General features: G+C 40.2%; 1 protein-coding gene across 16 annotated transcripts in view; it reads right to left on the reverse strand.

The window, feature by feature from the left end:
• The window catches only part of meis2a (Meis homeobox 2a), a 194,784-nt gene that overhangs the window by 68,997 nt on the left and 103,176 nt on the right, over window positions 1-22,611 (reverse strand). For 8 of the 16 annotated variants that reach the window (XM_067613992.1, XM_067613989.1, XM_067613994.1 and 5 more), the window contains 5 exons: window positions 9,723-9,949; window positions 8,017-8,158; window positions 7,649-7,699; window positions 7,195-7,245; window positions 6,536-6,685 (listed from right to left, as the gene is read on the reverse strand). In XM_067613992.1, the coding sequence (XP_067470093.1) occupies window positions 6,536-6,685; window positions 7,195-7,245; window positions 7,649-7,699; window positions 8,017-8,158; window positions 9,723-9,949 (621 nt within the window). Of the gene's footprint in view, window positions 1-6,535; window positions 6,686-7,194; window positions 7,246-7,648; window positions 7,700-8,016; window positions 8,159-9,722; window positions 9,950-10,142; window positions 10,362-10,428; window positions 11,273-11,590; window positions 11,976-22,611 lie in introns of those variants that run through there. The other 8 variants (XM_067613995.1, XM_067613998.1, XM_067614001.1 and 5 more) reach the window with 4 other exon arrangements.

Below are 22,611 nucleotides of genomic sequence, written 5' to 3' on the forward strand. Positions count from 1 at the left end.
CTCAGCGTCAGCTGTTCACCGGATGGCAATCAGATAAAGAGCTCGGAGAATTACTCAGAAGAGGGGTAAGAAGACAGAGTGAACAATAGCCCGTGCATGGGTTTTAGCCCTCTAGAATGAGCGGAGGGAAAAGTGTCCCCGCTTTGAGAGGGATGGGTGATTGTGATGTGTTCACTCTCTGGGCCACTGATCAACACATGGTATACTTCTCAGAAGCAAGGTGTGTTGTTATAGTAATGTTCTGCTCACAACGCACAGCAGGCTGGGTAAAGTCACTAATGTGGGAAAAACCCATCAACCATCCCAAAACAATCTAATTCTGTCTTCTTCGTACGAACACAGAGGGAAGTAAGAAAGACAAATAAAAATCCCAGAACTCCCAGAGTGCATAATGTACAGTATTTTAGCAGAGCTGGTCTCAGTGCACGCTGAACAGCCTGTTGTTGTTCCAAGAGGAGAAAATGACTGGGTTCTACTTCCTCACAATGAGACACCCACTGCCGACGAAGACGGGAGACAGACCTGAAAAACTATGCTCGCTGCTCTCACACACACACTCTCGCTCTCTTGTTCTCTCTCTCTCTCTCTCTCTCTCTAACACTTGGCAGCTATGGCCACAGCATGGTTTTAATGCAACAGCTGAATCGATAGAACTTAATTTAGCTATCATTGCAGAGTAATGTGTCATTTTTAATGGTGCTGGTACTAAATTAAATTCAAAGACACCTCAGTTAATGGTGTTAAAGGGAATGATATTTTGCTGTGATTTGCTACCCTGTGGGTTTAATGGGCCTGTATGCAGGGATATAGATAAAGCTTTGTTAGTTTGGTTCCTATAGGGCAAAAAGTAGAGTGCAGCACTTTATAATAATAATGGTAATACAGTAGCTGCCCAGTGCATATACAGTGGATATACTGTGTCTGATGAAGCACACACTCCTCTTTTTAATACCTGTAAGTCACCTGTAATTCATAACGCTTGTCTGCAAAACAAGGCAGCAAATATCACAACAACAGCATTAACTTTCCACGCTCAACAAGGCGACAAAAGCAACAGCCTTTCCTCCCCTATGAATAATTTAGTGGGTCTCTCTGAGCTATGGAGGGTGCATCATCAGACACCATACCGCGCAACACAAACACACACAACCATTTTGTTATAACCCCTGTGGGTCTGATAAAGTTCAAACAAGTTGTAAAAAAAAAAAAAAAATCATGTCACCCAAACAGTCTCCTTCAACCTACACAAGGAGTCCTCGAAAATAAAAAAAAATCGAGGAAGAAGAAGCAAAAGAGGAGAAAAAAAAAAAGGGCCTACAGCCCATGTGACTATTCCCTAAAGCTGGGCATAATTAGGAGTCAAACATGGTTCACTCCATGCTCTTCACTAATTGTGTTAAAGAGCAGTGTTACCAGGAGGAGGAGGAGGAGGAGAATGCCAGCAAGCAAACACACATACATGTGCAGGCGGGAACGCACACACACACAAACACAATAGGACTAGATAGAGAATAAGATACAAAAGAAGCACGGTCTCTAGGGGCAGCCTTTTCTATTTGCTGGGGTTAGCAACTGGTGACTGATAATACAAGTTGTAATTAATATAAAAGCAGGAGACAATATGGGGAGGAAGGCTTGTAGTACAGCCAGGCCACATGAGAGCAGGAGAATGCTGCCGTCTCCTCCGCTCCTGTCCCCTGTTTCTCATTTACAAACACCTGCCTGGTGCAATCTCACTTCCCTCACTGCACTCTGCCTACATCCCTAGGAATTTCAAATAAAATTGATTTAGCGGCATCATTGAATTTCCCTCAAATTCCCCTGGAACCTGGAGGGAAGGGAAGAAATCTGTTGGTGTGATAGCAGTGTAAGGTATAGACTGAGAACAACTAGCCTTGTGTGTGTGTGTGTGTGTGTGTGTGTGTGTGTGTGTGTGTGTGTGTGTGTGTTGGACATACAGCAAAGAGAAGCTACAGGGATCCTGTGCTGAACATGTACAGAATCGCTGACACACCAGAAAAACACAGGACTCGTAAATCATAAAGCGAGCTGACATTTCAAGACACATCTTGCCACATGGCATAAACAGAGAAAAACTCCTCACATATTTTTGGTTGGGTTGAGCACGTAATTATATACAGCCCATTTAGAAAAATTTAGGTGCACCTCTATTGAACAGCTGAGTATTTACAACACCCTCAATTATCTAGAATATAAAGAGACCTTAATTTAGCAGCTAATAATTCACCGCAGCATGTTTTAACAGACACGATTGACTGATTGTATTTATGCTTGAAAACTTTCTCTGAGGCAAAACCAACCTTATTCACTGTAGTGAGTGGCACATTACATGTACAAATATGTCCTCAGAGAGAAGAGATTAAATTAAAAAAAAAAAATGCAATTTCTATTGTGACTCATGAGTTTGGCACACATCAAAATGACAGTGCTATTCTAAAATATGAAATGAAACAGACAAGTCATTATAGATAATTCTACTTTCAGTTAGTAAATAACTGGAAAATATGGGCTTGTAAATGAGTATGTAAATATATGTCTGTATTATCACCGACTGTGTGTTGTATTTAAGTACAAGTCAACATACATGTATCTCGTGATCCTAAAATGACTCCTCGGCAACTGTTATTCATTGCGGGTATTTACAGCAGCACTTTTACATGCAGTTAAAGGAAGGGGAGTGTGGGATATGCAACAAGTGAGCCTAGCCTCTCTCCAGCCACCGTAGCGATGATTAGATATGCCTGCCAACAGGGCCCTGCCTCTGAACACTAATCAAATAGGAAATGTAAGGCCAGACATCCCACCATCACAAAACAATTGTGTAGAACAGACAGAGCGGTCCAAGTCAACGATGCACTGTTTTCACGAGGGGGGGAGAGATCCAAACGCAGTCGGTCCCCGAGGAGAACAAAGCTAGTTGAATTAGAGCACCTCCAAAACGGAGAAATTCCACGGTTCAGCAGGCCGGCTCGGCCCGAGGGCTCGCTGTCCACAGGCAGTGAGCGGAGGCAGAGGGCTGCTCTGCACCACGCATAGTGACATACAGAAACAGGACATTACTGAGCACCCATTGCCCCTAATACACACAGTAAATCACTACATGGGCACAAGATGAACTATTGCATTACTTGACTGAACCTGTGACACCACCATATCTGACCAATGGTCTACTGCACCCAGAGTCTGTACCAGAGAATCAAATGTAAACAGAAAGGGGCTTTTTTTCTTCTCCCTTTTCCCTTTCCAGCCATGCAGAGTCAAGATAAGCTACACCATAACCCTCTACGGGAACTACTATCACTCCCTGAGGAAAGCTCGCCAAAACAAAGCGGCGGGCCCTGCAAATCCTCCAGTATGTCTGTATAAGTCTTAAAGTATGCAGAAATGCAAAAGAGTTTCAAAAGCATAATGCATATGCATAAAGGAAATGAAAAGCCTTCTGCTAATATGTAACTAACTGAAGAATCGGCACAATAGCACAGAAGACACAAAGGCTAATTCATTAGAACAGATAATATTCAGACACTGTTAATTCTATTTGCCTCCCTAATTGGATGTAGCACAGAAGAGACCAAAATTTTATTATTCATTAATTAAAAGACAAGAGAGCAAACCATTGACAAGCACACACACTATACCAACCTTTTACACTGCTCTGTGTTTTTTTTTTTTCTCCCCTCCTCATCACCCTTCACGTGTAATACAACATCTTTTTTTTCTCTCTTTTAAATAGGATGGGGTTGATCTGAGGAGGGGCGATGAGTTAGGAAGCCTTGGGTGGGCTACATGGTTGAGATAGTCACCGCAAGCGAATAAGGGAAATCAACAGTGTCAGCAAGGCCTCATCCCGCTCTCACTATACCATAATCCAATCATCTCTGAGACAATGCTGCATTCAAGTGTAAATAAAACTGTGCTCATTATGCTCCACTGTCAGGTATGAAGAAGGGAGAGGAGGGAAAGAAAAAGAGGTAGAAAAGGAAGGAGACACATACACGCATAAAAACAAGCTCAACGGGCCGCCTCCTTCACAGTGAAGAGCCTCATCATCTCCAGAAAAAACAACTTTCACCAAATGAGATGTAGCCCAGGGCTATATATTAAAAATGCATATCAAAGCAAAGAAAAATGGACGTGAGAGATTCTAACTAAATAAATTAGCATATCTAACTATCAAATCGCCTTCCTCTCTTCAATGGGAAGCGAGGACAGAAATGAATAATAAAACAGAGCCAAATACAAATGAATAAATAAAATAAATAAATCAAGACAAGTAGGACAGAAATTGCTTTCCATCCAGCGGCGCAGTTTTGCAGCCAAATACATTTTGTGCATTGTTCCCATATTCAAAACACATTTAGGCACGTAAAGCTGGACTCCTTTCAATAAGACATGACTGCTGGAGAAGTTCCTACAAGGGTTTTAGATCATAACTGCACTGAACACACAAATGCAGCGAGAGTGCCATTTTTACTTCAGTAGTTTAACTTTCTGCATTTTTTTTTTCTTCCCACTAAAGCATCGCGAGGTGCACGAATGCTCACACACACACTACAAAAATAAAGCTTTGTCTTTATAAAAAAGCAACAATATACCAGAGTGCGTGTTGTTCAATAACTTAAACTATTCAACCATTATTAAAAAAATCACTTCTCAGCTCAGATGCAGCTCTAAAGTCAAACAAGGTGGGGGGAAACTCTCTTCTGCTTTTGTGAAATTCAGCCCAGCAGTTGGGTATAATAAAAAGTTCATTGGTGCCACAAAAGTGAAATAAATCCCTCAAAACTTAAATACATAATGAGGTGGTCAGTCCAAATGACTCCAAGATGAATGGCTTGTCATGCTGTCATGCACCTTCTTTGTTTATTGCTGCTCCTGATTTACTTTATTGGCATATCTAATTTTCTAATTATCAAAATATTTCTCACAAGTGGACTGCTGAAAAAAAAAAAAAAAAAAAAAAAAAAGCTGGTGTCTAAGCACTGGAGGCACCATTGGAAATTGGCTTGAGTATCAACCATCTGCCATGAAACTAAACAGGCTAGTTTATCTAATCTCTACAATATAAACAACAGCATGCCTCATTTCTACACTTGTGTTGGAGGACCACAATATTGTCGCTCTGACCGCTTCTCAAAGCAACATCGGCATCTTAGGTCTAATTACGTTTTAATTCACCTTGTGCAGTGCGCTGCTTGTCCCTGTAAACGCGACGGGCTTTCAAAGGGAATCCACTGCTATTAGGCCTATAGCCAGACCCAACAGATGTAGCGCAGTGACTTTGCATAACACTTAAATCTGCTTTAATTCCTAATAGGCTTGGCCTTGTGCTGCACAGATATTAACTAGTTACTTTGTTGCAATAGCTGCACATACACCCCCCCACCCCCCCCTACCCCCCCTCTCCTCCACGCACCCCACCACCACCACCACCACCACTACCACCCCACCAAAACATTAGCTTTATCACAGGCATGCAAGACGCAATAATTCACAGATATCAACTCAATATTACACTGTCAACTCAATCCATATGGCGGGGAGAGCCTGTGTTTATTACACCGAAAATGCACGATTTAAACCAGGGTATCGATCCTCAGATTTAAAGCTGTACTTCAGGTGCATATAATTGAATTCAGCATTATGGAGCCTCCAGCCATAAAATGGGGAGCAGAGTAGAAAGCCACTGCAGAGCAAACCACACGGCAATCAATACGAAACAATTAAACACATTAACATCAACAGCAATGGAAGGCCTCCAGACGAACCATCATATGCCTTGTGAACTTGACATTGATGGTAAGCCTTTAGCTCTGAGATCTATTTCAATAGGCTACCACTTTCTCCACCTCTGCAGCAAAATCCACAGCTTTACGCACAGGCCATATCCAGCTCCCACAGCCTCATATATAAAGCCCTTTTCTTTTTAAATATTGGCCTAAAGCTAAAGCTTACCGCTGATACCCTGCTTTAACGTTAAACCTGCGTAACAGATAATTGCCTCACGTTTTTTTTTTCTTTTTTTTTTTTTTTTCAGCGTGCAACACTCCAATAACGCACGGCAGCGATTTACACACACACACACACTACACACACGCACGCACACACACACACACACTCAAACCTCGAACACACAAGCAAGCACTGCATTATGCACACATGACTGGCTCTAATCAAAAGACTAAAACAATAACTAAGTCTATTGTATCACATCTAGCTTTTGACCTTAGAACATCGATCGGCAGATTTTCCTTGCAGAGCAGACCATGCTCTATTTACTGATGGCACAGCAGGGTCACACACTGAGCAGAGGCTAAGTAGCCCAAAAGTTGGCATTATGAGAAACATCATAAATAAGATTATTAAAAAGTAGTCCATTATCTATATGCAGTTTCTTTTTAAAAAAAAAAAAATCCGAATTGCTCAGATGAACTCCATCATAAACAGAAAAGCGTGCACACACACAAAAAACTGCACATCACACATTAGAAATAAAATAAATGTTATTACTCACATGATCTGCAAGGTTAGTCGACGATCCCGAGAGTTCTTCGTGGTCTGATTTTGAGCTGCCATCCCGTTCGTCAATAACTAGATCTATTGGCATTTTTCCTTTCAAACAACTGATGTACCGGTGGCAAAAATTGTCGCAGAGCTCATGCACCTATAGAAAAAGAAAAGGAAGAAAACACCTTTTTCAGGATGGGGAAACGCTTCAACCAGTCCAAGAATAACTCCAATTAAGGGGCATTATCGGCGGCAAGGAAACAATAGTGAAATTGTTGCAGTGCTTATTATTCTCCTGAGACTGGAGCAACAAGTTGAACGACAAAAAATAAACAGCATGCCGTAAGCTGGCGAAATAATGAGCAGTTGAAACTAAATCTGTGGATCAATAACAATGTACAACGTGAGCAAAGAGGCTTCAGCATGTTTTATCAATAATCACTCCAGCTGCATAAATAGTTGACTAAATAAAATAGCATATTTTATGAAAATGATAAAACCTGAAACTTTCCGGTTTATTTTTAAATATATGCTGATAAGTACAGCACTGCACTGGATATTGAATATTGAAGTAGGTTTAATATCAGTGAACATACATGCTGTTTGTGCAGGTAGCATCATGCAGGTCAGAGAGCTCTAAAAAATATAAAGATTTATAATATTTACCTTTTCTAATTCCAAGAGGTGAAACCGTAATACTTGTATGGCTTGTATCATCTGAAACAAATGAAAAGGAGCGCGATTTATATCACAAAATATAATAATATAATATATTTGTTACAACAGTGTAGACTTATTATATGATAATCCTCCCGTCATAATATAGTACACACTATAGCCAGCAAGAGTACAAACTATGTTGTAACTCTAAAAAGAAGCTGCTTCTCACAGTCTAATAAGTCATTACACAGCGGTCAGCTGGGTCAGTAAGGTGGGAAGATTGAACAATGACAGCTTCACTTGAAAACTGATCTGACATCTGTGCGGAAGTTTAAATTATATGTTCACATATTTACTGTGTGATGCTGCGGACAGTCCAGAGTATCCCAAAACAAGGCAGAGTACAACCACACTGAAGCGAGAATTATTGTGAGACAGAGAGGTCAAAGTGTGCGCTTACCAAATTGTCCAACTCTGGATTTGATGAAAATAAAGGTTTTTCTGCTCGGACCTAAAATAATACACCAAATGTCAAAGTTAGTTTGGTATGAAATGAGCGGAATGTGCGTCTATTTTTTTCTTTTATTTATTCTGGGGTGTAATTTGATAACATAAAACTCATAAATGAGACAACTTTTGTGTTAAAAAATCTGCAGAGAACACACACTATTCTTTAATCATATGTAGAGAGACGTTTCATTGCACAAAAAAAAAAATAATAATAATGAAGCAGGCAGAAAACTATGTGCCGTGACGCAGCCACAACACCCACAATATATATATATATATATATTTATATATATATACATTTGATATTTTGAAATTGACCTGTTTGGCAAAGACTGCAATGTCCTCATTGAAGGAGTCTGAGGAGCAGACATCGCCGCCTGCTACGCCGGGCTCCCTCGGAGTACACGTCGCCAACTCGCACTTCTCAAAAACCAGTGCGAGCAGTGGGAATAAAGGGTGACTGCAAGAAGGGAAACACAGCCTGAGTACATGCAGCACACCCGATCCACAATGCCCACTGCAAAAAGTGTCCAATCAACCTGCATTTCTCTTCTTTCTCTGGCCAAAGATCTCACTGTTCCTAAAGAAACTGATAATATCTCACCGTTGGATGAGACTATTTGACTTTTCCCCCAACTGCATAATTTTTTTTACACAGTTCTCTTAGAAGAAGTGACGACAGCTTAAAATAAAGAATAAAGCTAGTAAAACAATATCTCTTGTTTCCACATGTTATTTTTAGAAGCTGCTTTGAGTTGGGAACAAGCGTAATTGCGCATCTGGCTTTTTTTTTTTTTTACTACTCGTTCGGGGGGGAAAGTAAGGATTTTAGACTCAATATGATATTAATCGACTTGTTGAGACTGACATTTCTTTCAGTAGCCTACATACTGAAAAGGCTGAGAAGTCATCAAAACTCTGCAATAACAAAACTGACACACGCGACAGATGCCACTAAGATTTTAGAGAAATTATCACCTTTAAGCAAAAATAAAACTTACAATGAAATAATAAATCTGCAGAGTTACTTTTTTTTCACGAACTGAGACACCGAGGACTTTAAAATGCTCTTCCTTAATGGGCCTATAGCTTTAACAGTGATGCAGGGGTGAATAAAAAAAAAAGGTAAACTTGAATTTTCAGTCGGCCAACATCAGAAGACAAACATTCCCCAAAATCACTTTTAAAATCTAAACTATAATTCCAGGTAAATGGGGATATTTCTATCACATGCGTTTACGTCATAAAACTGGCTTCAGATTTTTTTTTTTGGTAATGTCATTTATATTTGTGTCAGTCTAAAAAAATGAAGCTCAACTTTATTCCGCATCTAAAACGTGAGTAATAGAGATCAGTGGATCCCTGATTGTAATGATACACTGTGGATTACAGCACTTTCACGTGTGAGTGAGAAATATCTATAAACACGTTTTGCAACCATCAGTAAGAACATCTAAATACGTTTTCTTCCATTATGTGAAAATAATCTGATAATAGCATATTTATACAGACACACGGTGCGTTGTAACACGTCCTGCGTGTGTGTGTGTGTTTCATTTGTAAACATTTTAGAAGTTTTTGCAGGCAACAACAAGAACGTTGAAATTATTCCAGATTATTTGAAAGACAGACAAATAATACTGTTCTGTAATATTGAAGCAAAGTTTATAACATGGGAGCAATTGTTGTGATGTTGAAAATTGTTTTTATTATATTTCCATGCAGTCTGTGACTTTCAAAGCTTGGACTACTATAAAGGGAGAGAGCTTCCTTTTTATTTCATAGCTTGTATTTCAAGCTCTAGGCTTACTTACTGAAGGCTTGACGATGCCTTCTACAAAGCGTATAAAATTACACATTAACAAAACTCCCCTCACCAACAATGGGGCTCCAAAATTGCGGTCAATCCTGCACAAAACACTGTTTGAATTTAGTGGTGGGAGAGAAACTTCAACAATACTAACTTATAGAAAAGCTGAAAAATTAGGGGAAAAAAACATATATTTGGTCCATGCAAACCTTACCCATAAATTTGATCTTTATCCCTCTTTAAAACGTCGTTGACAGCAGAGCCCATACTGGTGGGCATAACGTTTGGGTGAGGAGCGTGTGCTCCGTAGTGCTGGCTGGCGTGCAGCGGCGGTCCGTGGTTCAGGTGGTGGACCTGGGGAAGCGGCCGGGGACCATGCGGGTCCCCGTACATCGACGCCGGGACTCCGTCCATCCCACCGTAATGGGCCAGCTCATCGTACTGGGAATAAAATCAGAGCAAAAGTCAGCGGGCTGCCCGGCTACTTTTTAAACAAATGTGAAAAGTACAGAAAGCATGCCGTCTCATTTTGAATATACGCAAAGCAGAAACCAATAAGCTGTTGCGTTGAAAATGCGCTGCAGCCAGGGCAGAAAGTATCATATATTATATCTGCTTAACGGTTTGTCATTACCAAAAACATTATAACTTTGGTGATCCCGGTATGAGAGTTTGGTGGGTGAAAAGAGAGAATTAGTTTGGAGTCTCCTGTGAAACTGCTTCACGACTGTCGCGGAGGCTGTCGGTAAAAGCAGAGGCTGTCACTTTGCTTGAAGAGTAAGGGCGCTGCAAAAATGTCAAATATAGCGGCTTTGATAGGAATACTTTGTAAATTTGCCACCACCCGACAAGAGGTTAGCGATACGAGGGCCTCTCTACAGTGGATTTGAACAGGTAAGTGTAGGAGATTTAAAACCTACCCTTTGCGCCATCAGGCTGCGCTCCAATAAACTCCTGAATCTGTCGTATATTTAATATCCCAGTCCCGGTTAGAAAGTGATTTAGTGGCAAGATTCCCTTTTCAACCAACTTTGCGAATTCTCCTATTCGCCAGTGTGGTTAAGTTGAAATCGTAGCATCAGGGAGTTTTGCAATTTTTCTTGTTTTCCCTCTTTCCTCGGAAAAAAAAAATAAAAAAATGCGCCAAAGTGAAGGTTACAATCGGCCCATCAACAACCTGCATGTAACTAAACTGTCGTGTCTCATGGCTTTTTGCCACTCCAGCTGTCAATCAAAGCCAGAGGTTGTCAAGGTAATGAATGAATGACGGTTGGTGATGATGTTCAAGAGAAGGACGAATCTTTTTAGTCCGTTTTCATCCCGCAAGTCCGCGTCTCCTTTAATGCCTCCAGATCGCTATCTTGTTTTATTATCACTGTAAAAAAAGAAAAAAAAGAAAAAAAGCAGTAGAAATTAAGAGATTGCGATTCAGATCTTTCCTTTCTTTCCCCCGTAGGTATTTCGTCTATCTGGCGAGACTGAGATGAGTGAGTGTCAGCGAGTGTTGGCAGGTTGGCTGCTAGCTTGCTTATAGAAACAGAGTCAGTTCGCAGCGCTGAGCGGTGGGCGAATGAAATGACGGATCCCGGAAGTAGTGGTGGCCATAGCCAGTCCTACAGCAGCTCCAGAAAAGAGAGAGGAGAGACCAAATCTTGTGATATGCAGAGTATATGCGAGGCACAGGGACGGCTTCAACTCCACACTGGTGGTAAAAGCCAAACTCAGCTCCAACTCCCACCCAATTCCTTTTCGCCGAGAGGAGTCCTAAAGAAAAAGCAGAAAAGGCTGTGTGAGGAAGGTTTAGCAGCGCGGACACTTAGGCTGCAACTGCTTTGGGTTGAATTAAACACAACACTGAGTCACTTCAACTGATTTAGAGTTTAAAAAGTTAACTTTAAAGCAGAATTATGCATTCAAACTTTTACGCATGGTAAAATGTTACATACATATTACAAAATATATAAACTTTTATCCATTCTCAGTCACTGATAGAAGTGAAAGAAAAGAGTATAAGGCATCTTCGGTGAAAATTACCAGGACATCCTATGAAAGCTGAGTTTAATATATGAGCATGACGCTTACTTGTTATCTGTTTGGTGTTTATAAGCCGCTGTGCCTATGTAATATCTCAGTAATACCTCCTAATCTCACAACTAATTATTGTGCTGGTCGTTTTGCAAATTAAACGACACGCAGCACCCCTCTAAGCCTAGAATGAACTTTTCCAAGAGGTAAAAAAAAAAAAAAAAAAAAGCTTTTGGAGAAAGTAATTTTGTATGTTTCTTTCGTCCAATCCCTTCTCTTGATAGAAATCTGTGCCTTACCTCAGAGTAGTCAATTATCAAAGCTCCCCAAGATCATCAATCATGTGAGGAGATTGAAGTTTAGAGGAGGAGCAAAGCTCCGGCCATCGATTGCAGTGAAGCCCTTTTTGGAGCCTGAGCTCTTTACGCACAAAACAGAAGCAGGCCATCTATCCCCTTTAATATTTAGCTCCATCAATGCTAATATGGCATCATGGCTGTATTGATAGGTTCTCACATAAAGGCTCCATTTATGGCTCCGTGACATTTTTGATGGTGGAAATTAATTATTCACAGGTTAGGATTAAAGTAGACACACGCTCAAGGAGATGGGCTGTGGCTACCGTTGGAGGGTCAATAAACTCTCCCAACAAACAAAATACCAAGCAGAGTTGTTCGGGGTCGATTGCAGAAATAGCAGTTTAAAAAAAAGAAAAGAAAAAGATTTAATAAATGAAACCGTGACAACAGTTATGTTTGTTGGCATAAAGGGGGGGTGGGAAGTGTAGGACTGCAGGGTTTGACAAACGGCTGTGTGGACATTTCAACGTGCAATACCCCGGGAAGGAGCTGCAGAGCGGTGCGCAGAGAGCCAAGGCATTCACCATCTCCAAGTCTCTCTTACACTCTGTAAACACAACCAGCCCGGCAGACTCTGCTGCTATTGAAGACTGATATTTTCATAAGCTAAATACTATCGTTCACGTTGATTTGCGCACTAACGCTTGACTTTTGTTTTCATCCTCCTCCTTTGGACAACCATGGTAAGTAAACCTTATACTGTATCTACCGCTTTTGTTGTGAACGCGCGTCCTTCCAGGCGCAGTGAAGGGGAAGTTTTGAGGCTGGACTACAAAAAAAAGCGAATAAAATTAATATATTTTCATATTAATGATAAAGCTGCCGCTAAGTTGTACAGTAGAGCATCTTTAAAAAAAATTACAAAACCTCGAGCGAATTTTTAAAAACACATACTTCAGGATCTTATGCTCTTTTTTACCGGCATTTTTACGCATTTATCGTGGAAATATGTGATTTGCCCCCGAGGAGAGTGATGTAAACACCCGAAGAGCGTGTGAAAATAGCAGAGGCTAATTATGCGTGTCCAATGTACGGCTCCACAGAAACCCTTCCCTATAAAACTTCCAGCAACGACTCCTAACGGCGTGAAATTTTAAAACTCCTTTTGTGAACGATTTATTTACGAGTAGAATGGAGTCTATTAACAAAACGCGTCATAATTAACAATATTTAGTTAATTTCGCCTAATAATATCCTTTTATGCGACATAAATAGTGTGTTACACAAGTCGGTGTTTAATTTACTAATTTCATTTTAATCATCGTTCACTCAATAGTTAATTAAAATTAATTTTCCCCTCATAAACAAGGCCTGTGCCAATTTAACTCCCCTGCTTATAACCTGACCGCGTTTATAATCCAGATAATCCCACAAGGACAACTATCATAGACAATTACACTTTTTAAGTAGTTTTCTTACAAGTGGCTTTCACGTCGCGGCCCTTTTCAGGTGCGCACACACAACTCTTACACGTTTGAAAAAAAAAAAAATCAGTGGATGGCATTAACAGGCGGTAAAATTTCATCTGGTGGTGTCAAATTGAGGTCAGTTTAGGGTTAAAGCTCTCGGTGTCCGTGTGGGACATGGCCAGCTGCGTTTGGATTCATTAGGGGGGGGGGGATAGGATCCATTTCAAGGAAAACACTACTGGGACAATCACCAGGCTAAAGATCCACTGCATGTCACATCCTAAAAGGTGCACCATGGACCGCCTGCATGCGACCAGAGCGCCAGCACTGAACTTCCACTCCTCTGTTTACTCTTTGCAGGACTTACAATCCCTCTTGCCCTGCAGGGTTTGGTTGTTCTCACACACGCACACACACACATACACAAACACACACACACACGCACACACACACAAGCCTGTTGCTAAATATGGAGAGAGAAATGCATTGTTGATTTAATTCCCTCAAAAAGATCACTGATATGAAACGAGCTTCAAATCCTCTTAGTGACCTTAAACACTCCTGGAGAAACAATCGGCGCTCAACCGCAGGGACAAATAAAATCACCCTAATCTTGTTTGTAACTTTGTTCTTCTTTGGCCCTCTTCAGTATTTGAGATTATGTAAATTAGCAAAGCTAATGTATAGAGAGGCTGAGATAAGAATGGATCATAGACTGACTGCTGGAGAGGCTCGGAAAGCAGAAACCTTGCAGTCCATTTCTTTTTTTTTTCTTTGCGTAAATTGCTAAATAAAAACAGAATGCATTTGATGATGCATAATTTAAGTTAAAGATTAAAAATTTGAGCCCAATAAAAGAAATGCATATTTGCGTCGCCATCTGTAAAGACGACAACTATTAAATCTTCTTCCTCCCCACGAACTGCATTGGATTTTCCTCATTTGTTAACAGATTTCCAGATGATCTTATTTCTGATTTATTTATAATAACTTGACTTCTTGGTGTTTTCCTTTTTGCAGAAAGCATTACCTCAGTCCCCTGCATCTGAACTCTTTTTGACCCCAGAGTGAAATGTGACTATAGGGTTTCAGAAAGTGGAGTGAGCAACTCAAATACTTGTAAAAGTTTCGCGACTAACTGTAAATTCTTCAGCTCCAAAGCCTCATTTTCCCCTCCACCGATTCTCAGAGTCTGGTGTCAGATGGTTAGTAAAGGGAGGAGGGAAAGGGAGAGAGAGAGAGAGAGAGAGAGAGAGAGGAGGCCAACGTGAAATGTAACTGTGGCTTTTCCCTTCAAAGAATCGGAGGGGTACATGAGAAATATGTGGCCCTCTAGCGACACCTGGCGGCCGCAGCGGAGGCCGATTTGATGAGCGCTTTGCAACAAATGAGAAAAGGCCCACGAAAGAACATCTAAATGTGCCGAAAGTCTGTCCATAAAGTACAACAAAATCGTATTTTAAAATTCAAATCAAAGGCTTTGCAATCAAATAATTAATTTTTTGACACCACAGGACTGCCAATGTAAAAATATAACAATATGAAGATTTGAATGTGTGCGTGAGTTTGTGTAATTCAGACATTTGTTCCTTCTATTATTTTTTTTTTTTTATCGACGCTGTTATAAGACTTGTCACTGTTCCACACGAACAAGAAAAATGTGGCCTTTATTAGCCGAAGTTTGTCTTTAATTATGTGCGCAAGAAATATCATAAATTTATTTTATCGTCTAATTTATTTTCATATTTTCATATAAATCAAAATCAGTTAGATATTTTTTGAAATTAACAATTAATCCGCTGGTTTATATATAACTGTAAATATGATGTTTATGTGATTGTTTTATTATTGGTTTAATTTGTACGATTTTACATTCTGCTGCTGCAGGTGTTATTATACGTTAAAATATATATATATTAAAAAAACGATTAAATTAAACTTAAAGCAAAGTCTAAAAATTGGATTCATGTTTTTGTGAAATGGAAAACAGCGCGTTAAAATAACCAATATTATATAAATAAAACATCACCGCTGTGAAATAACCTTTTTTTTTTTTTAAATGCTTCTTCATCTCCATAAAATTCTTTATTTTCAGGTGTAAAACTACAAAGCGATATTTCCCAAACGAATTTCAAAACGAAGCGCGTTTTCCTAACATGTAAAAGAGGAATATTTTCCAGCCATAGTTGGTCAGAGAAAAACTCTCCTCCTGCTCTGCAGCCTCTCTGCTCTGCTCGCCTGTGACACAGTTGGAGCAGGTCACCGCCGAGATTAGAGCCCGTCGTAAACGCCTGTGCGGATACACCAAATGCTGATTTAATGAGCTTGCATTGGGTGTTTGTCCCAGAATATCTGGTGTGCATGTGTTAGTAATCCCTATTTCCCCCCTAACACGTGGCTTGATAGGGACACCCTAACATTCACAAAGCGCTGTGAATATTTGGCTATGATTTCCTCTTCTTATATATATATCTATCTATATATATAGATATATAGAGATATATTTCAGTTAGATTGAACAAATCGAAGCATATAAGGCCTGTATCCAGCCACATTACCACATGTAATTGAGAGAAGTTTAAGTGGAGGCCGGGAAACCGAGGAGTTAATAGCGGTGACCCTCTTGCTGTGCCTCTGTCGCTCATCATTTATCAGGCTTAAGGGGCTTAAACAGGCAGCACAGACCCACCTTTTATTACATATCAAACCCTCTCTCCCTTATCTACATTATAGGAAATACATGCATCGCTGCCTGTTATGCGGATTTGGAAATAGAAACATGTCCAATAAAGTCGCCCTCCTCCGCTGATCAGAGGAAATATGGCTTTAGGCGCTGGAGAGACAACCCGAGCGGTTTAAGCCTTTATTAAACTGTCTTAATTCTCCTCTGCACTTTGAAATGAATGTAAATTCCACTCTTGTGTTGTTTGTCCAGTGCGGAAGCGAATGGAGGGGGGAAGGAGGGGAGGGAGGGAGGGTGTGAAAGTGCGGAGGGTTTTTTTTTTTTTTTTTCATGGTTTCAATATGATTAGGATAGGAAGGGGATAAAATTGCAGAAGACTTAAAGCATTCTGCCTCCGAGTGCCTGCAAACTTGCCTACAGCCGAAATAATGCATTCAGCGTTAAGTGCGTGAGTGACATGAAACGTGGCTGTAAAAAAAAATATTTCATCCAAACTCAGGCTGAAAATATCAGACAAAACTATCTGCATCAACTAAAACTTTATTCATAAAATTAATTAAAGGTGAGAAGGGAAAAAAAACATCAGTAAGGGAAAGTGAGCCTTGAACCTAAAAGTGTATTTCTTTATATAATCAAAAATGCTTTTATAGTTAATGCTTTAGTGCTAATTTCTTATTCCATATGTGGATTCAGGAGCTGGATATATATATATATGTATTTTATTATTTTATAGAAATGCTTTTACAGTCTTTCAGTTAAACTTCAGGGCCAAACCCAAGTTGTCTGCTGCTGGTTTCCTCCAAGGAGAGCTCAGTCAGTCAGCCTGAACGCAGCTGCATTCACATGGAGTGACGGGTTTTGATATTCTAGTCACACAACAGAGTAAACACTGCTCTCCTCTTCAATAAACATCATTGACAAGGTTCCATATCCAACCATTTGAAACACTGAGTTTAACCCCATTAAGCATCAGCATTTTTTTTCTTCCTCTTGTAAATAAAATAAATCACAAGTTTTGTGTTTTGAATGTTGTTATCAAAATGTATAAAAGTCTTTTAGTCCACATCATGTATGTACTGTAACAACTTGTATTCTGTTCTCATGTAAATTTGCTTCTTCAAGTGGTGATTTCCTGATGAATTAAAACATTTTAAACTGTCTTTGGGTTTGCTCTTCTCTCTCATTTTGTTGCTTTTTTTTATCCGAATGTTTCTGCCTCAGCACACCATGACATACACAGCCAGCTCATCACTAAAAGCTTTCATTGAATAATCTCTCTCACTCACACACACATGTACACACACACACACACACACAGCTCACAGTGACCAGTCTAATTTAACGACTGAACCCAGGAGACACAACACCAGTTCATTTGAGTTGTAATAAACTTTAGTGTATCTCCTCTCTGGGTAAAAAAAAAAATGCATTTCTGTGACCTCATGCCTTCACAGCACGGGACAGTCCTGCTACAAAACCCCACAGCTGAATGTTTAAAAAACACACTTGCTTAACACAACACAGTGCATGTCTTCATCTTGACTCCATCTGTTTGAAATACTCGCAGAAAACAATGCAGGTAAACAAATGCAGATGGTCTGTTTGTGTTTGTGTGTTTTTTTTGTTTTTTTTTTCCTGTTTATGTGTTCCCATTTCCATCCCCTCTCTTATACCCACAGCCCAGCTCTCTCCCCCCCCCTTCCCCTCCCCTCCTCTCCACTCCCTACTTCACTCTCTCCCTCCTTCCCTCCAATCTGGTTCTGCAGGAGTTCACATGATCAAGCAAGGTACCCAGGTAATTACCTGGCATTGTAAAATAAAGCGACCACTGATTCAAATGAGGAGTGAAATATCAAAGACCAGCATTGCCTTTGCAGCCACTACTTATCCACACAGGAGACAGAGAGGAGATCTGAGTGCTCGGGGACCTGCAGAGAGGCAACAACAACATTCAGCCTTCCCATCCTAGATAAATATCACCAATGGGAGCAACAGAGCCAAACATGCCCAGGTTCACCAGTAACAGCGTATTTATTTGTATTACATACCCTCCTTGTCCATTATTAGCTCGTGCTCTCCTTTATGGTGGCCGCAGTGCAACTTTAACAAGGAGTATTTTGCTCTATCCCCGGACCTTCCTGATTTGCATCCTGCTGAGTCTCTCTCTGGGGTCAAAGGTGGGAAATTTATGAATCTGATTGCGCTCTTCCTCCTGCGCGTTGTTATGTTGAAGCAGGCTGAGCGGTCATATAATGTTTATAATCTTTTGATACAACGTTTATTCTATATCCTAGATTTTATTTTACTCTTTTACAGTTGTGCAGTATCAAATAAACTTTTTTTATACCAGCATGCACCCTTTTTCTCCCACAGCACTGGATTGATAATAATAATTCAATATACCATGTATTATCTTTAGCTGCGTAAAGATACCTTGATTTTTTGGGGGGGAAGCAGCGCCGACAAGACCTTTGACACTTTGACACAGTAAGTGGAAGGTGATCTCAAATGAACAATGTTGTTGTTCTGGAAACAATACCTGAGAAAGCTCATTTCTGCTCCCCTCACGTTCGAAGTCGACAAGCGGCGTCCTGGGATTTCAGTTCGGCACAGAAAGAGCACCTGTAATTTGACTTGCCACGTCTAAATGGAAGTTGAATAGGTTACATTGTGCAACAACAAATAAAATGCTTGCAATGCTTTAGTGAGTGTTTTTCATGGTTGGAGGCGAAATGGGGTTTTCGGTGACGATGTTTGAGTGTTTAATGCTATAAACACACAGGCTTCTCTCCCTCTGGCGTATGGAAGGCTCCCAGGGACACTTTGCATGTAAATATTCATAGGGTGATGGGATGGGCTATTAATTATTAAGCACAGTAAAGATGTGTAATACTTCAGCATTTAACACATGAATCTTATCTCTTTTTTTTATTTGCTGCACCTGAGGATGAACATGTGAAACAAGACATGGCTCTTATAGTGTGGTGAGGATGGAGAAAAAGAAAAAAAAAACAGGGATGTGCTCAATAAAAAACGTCTTTTGAGAAATAGAGAACAATAATTCTCAAATAGAGCACGAGTGCTGCCTAAGAATATACATAATTAACATCTGGGCTAAAAGGCATCTGAGCTAAAAGATAAAACAGATCACAGCTTTTTTGCTAGGGCTAAATATCAAAAGTAATGCCCTTGACCGCTGTAAAACTCAAAAAGTTTCCTTTAATTTGTCATATTTGTTTAAGGGAAAGTGAAACTTTGAACACTTCCTGTTACTGCGACTTTCCAGGTGAGCTACATCAGCACATATTCATGCAGCTCTCTCCCTCCGCACAGCTCTGCGGCCTGCGGCTCGTGACAGACTGTCACATCGTGATGGAGCTCGAGAGGGGGCCACCGGCGAGTGGCGGTTAGAGGTGCGTACCTGAGCTTCACACTCCACACGCTGGACAAACTGAGGATAGAATTGGCCCTGTGTGACCGTGAGGTTGGATAAGGAGCGGGACAGTAAAATAGTGACAGAAAGTGTAATCCTATACAAGCAATAGCAACACTCAGATTGCTTCCATATTCACTGTATATCTCCCTCCGAAGCTGCATGTGAGGATTTTTTTTTTATTTGCGTTTCTGAAAGCTGCAGATATGAAACAGAAACAGCTTTTCAATTATGAGCGGAAGAGAAATGACCTAGATACGATCAGGTCTTTGAGAGTTCACATCCTATTGTGCCATTGACTGAAATGAACCAGTGATCTACATCATTTGTGTTGACGTGAGTCAAAATAAATAAATAAATAAATAAATAAATAAATAAAAAGGACCAGTGCCATTCTGTAAGATCCCTGCATTCCTGCAATTCACTTCAATTCATTTGTGCCCTGAAAAACTCAGTATCATCTGAGTGGAATTGAATTAACAATTTCCCCAGCTGATTTGGTCTTTTAAAACCCTCATTACACAGAAGCATTGTATATATTATCAATCCCTTAGAGAAATATGGAACGAGGAGTCTATGTTCATCCTATCATCGCCAAGTTGTAATATTATAATCAATTAGCATGGATGAGCTAATTGTCCAATCTCTCACTTGCTAATTAAGCCTGGAAATATAAATGGGACAAACTAATGCTCCATTTTTTTTTTTAAAAGGATGCACAAATTGAGCTCATGCTTTAGTTAACATGGTTGGTTTCTTCGGCGGGGTCGTCAATATGTATGAGCTACATCAAAGAGTAGAGATGGAAACAGGGCCTGCACAAAAAAAAAAAAAAAAGGAGAAACACATTTCAGATCCAGAATATGCAAATGCATCGGTTCTTGTTGAACTCTGGTGTTTGCATAACATCGGTTGACACAGTCTATGAGAGCTTTTTTTGTGCCACTAGTGTACAGACTACAAAACACACTGTCCTTTGGGATTTTTCATTTTAAAAGGCACACTAGGAGCTCTCCATAAATACACTGAATTTCAATGCGTTTGGTAACACAGTTCTTATTTCCAAATTGCCTCAGCCTAAATGTGTCTGAAATCACATAATTGTATGCAGAGTAGTGTGTGTGTGTGTGTGTGTTTAATGCGAGTTGATGATTATCGCTCAGTCACATGAATGTCATAGTGTGTTTCTTACTGTGATGTGTGTGTCTCGTTGCAGTTTTACATTTTGGCCGGACAAAAAGGGTGTCAACATCAGACCAATCCTGGTGTTGTTATGCTGATGACTGGAGCGTGGCAAAAGTTCACAATGACTCCAGACAACAATCAAATACCAAATGAGGAACTGCTAGAAAATCAGTGAGATGTTTGCTTGTGTAACTGTACACTAAAGTTTCCAGGGAGTTGCCCCTGACTGGCTTATGGTATGATTCACCAGGAGAAACTCAGAAACAATGAGCCTACTGTACATGTACAGGCAGCCAGTGATTGAATGTCCTTTAACTATAATGTAAATATAACGAACACAAATATTTTTTAACCCAGCGACATTGAGATAATTTTCTTTCGCTTCCATGTGTGAAAAAACAAACGTCACACTCAGGCACAGACCGCTTTTGTTTACTGCGCGAGCTCGAGATAAAAATTGGCCACAAATGGCAGCCAACTTTTTGTTTTCGCTCTTCCGTCCTTTGTTCTGTGCTGTTGTCAAATTTGAAATTTAATACTATTTTTCACCTGACTCCATCTGTAGAAAAGATATCCTGCATTCTCCTTTAATATTCACTGGTTGTTAATTATTAAAGGTATGTATTTGAATTATAAATATACTAGTTATACAGAAGTAGGCAAAGCAGGCACATAGCCTGAGGCTAAATTCCTCCATTACCCATTATTTTCCAGTCTGCCGTCTCCATATGCCTGCCTACTATTCCTATGTCATCTCCAAAAACACTGAGGCATTCCTTTGTACTTACCTTCCCCTCCCCACTTTGGCCACCCGAAAAAAAAAAATCTCCCCCTCCATACATGTGTGCTGCCTCCTTGAAGTAGGATGTCACACTTGTCTTAAATATAATGAATCACCATCTTCAAGGCATCCCTGGATCCCAAACACTCCCCACAGAAACCTGCCCCGTCCTCCCCCGTTCCGAGCCTTCCTACATGTCACAAATCATCCGTTGTGGAGGGCTTTCCACTAAATCATTAACATTGTCAGAAATGACTGGGCCAAGAATGGGAAGAGCCCAGAGATGCAGCAGAGGCGTACATATGTGTGATGGGAATATAGAATGGTAAACAAAGAGACGCAGCCTCTTCCCTTTTCCTTGCCATTCCCCTTTGCCTCCCCTTTGGGTTTTTTTTTGTTTTTTTTTTTCATTTCTCTCCTCTTCCATGGGATTTTCTGAACAACAAGAAAGAAGTACAGTGCAAAGAAAAGTAAAGAAACTGTCAAAGAAGTTTAACAACTCATGTGGAATTCTTAACCTCTCTTCTCTAAACTGCAGTGGAGTTTTTCTTTTTTCTTTGGAGTTTTTTCCTAAAAGCCCTTTGTACTGTAAAGCACTATGAAGTGCAATATATGAGATTATGTCTCTGGGCCATTTTGATAACAGGTATTTATGGGTCCACTGTTGAGAGGATAATCAAAAATATGACTTCTTTTTCCTCGCTCGGGTTGGCTAAAACTGTGGTGGCTTTGTTGTCACAAAATGATAATGCTCCTGTCATACAGCATTACAGTTTGCTCCATATATGTGGCACATCCTGAAATGCAAGCTCCTCATGTGATACTACTTATCATGCCATTTCCCTTAATGCTATAGCCACACTTATATCTTGCACATACACTCCTACCTATGCTATCATCCATCAAAAGGATTACTAATTTTTTTTCAATTTCCGTTGCTCTCTTAAGAATCTAAAGGATGATTGATAATAGATGAAGGAAAAGCACAGTGGTACTGTTTTTAACCTTGCTCAAGTCATTAATCCGCTTTATACCCATGAAGGTAGTAAAGGAGACAATGAATTAGTCATTAAAGCACAGGTCAGTTTATTAGAATTCCTGATTGAACTGTAAAACGACTTCTCCCAGGCTGCCGGGGCCAACGGAGAAATCTGCAAAACCAAGGAGAAAAAAATAAAAAGGAGCTGAGGGAAGCAGACGGAGGAATTCCTGCACGAGTGCATTTCCT

The sequence above is a fragment of the Thunnus thynnus genome, chromosome 16, assembly GCF_963924715.1.
Source record: "Thunnus thynnus chromosome 16, fThuThy2.1, whole genome shotgun sequence".
Classification (NCBI taxonomy): Eukaryota; Metazoa; Chordata; class Actinopteri; order Scombriformes; family Scombridae; genus Thunnus; species Thunnus thynnus.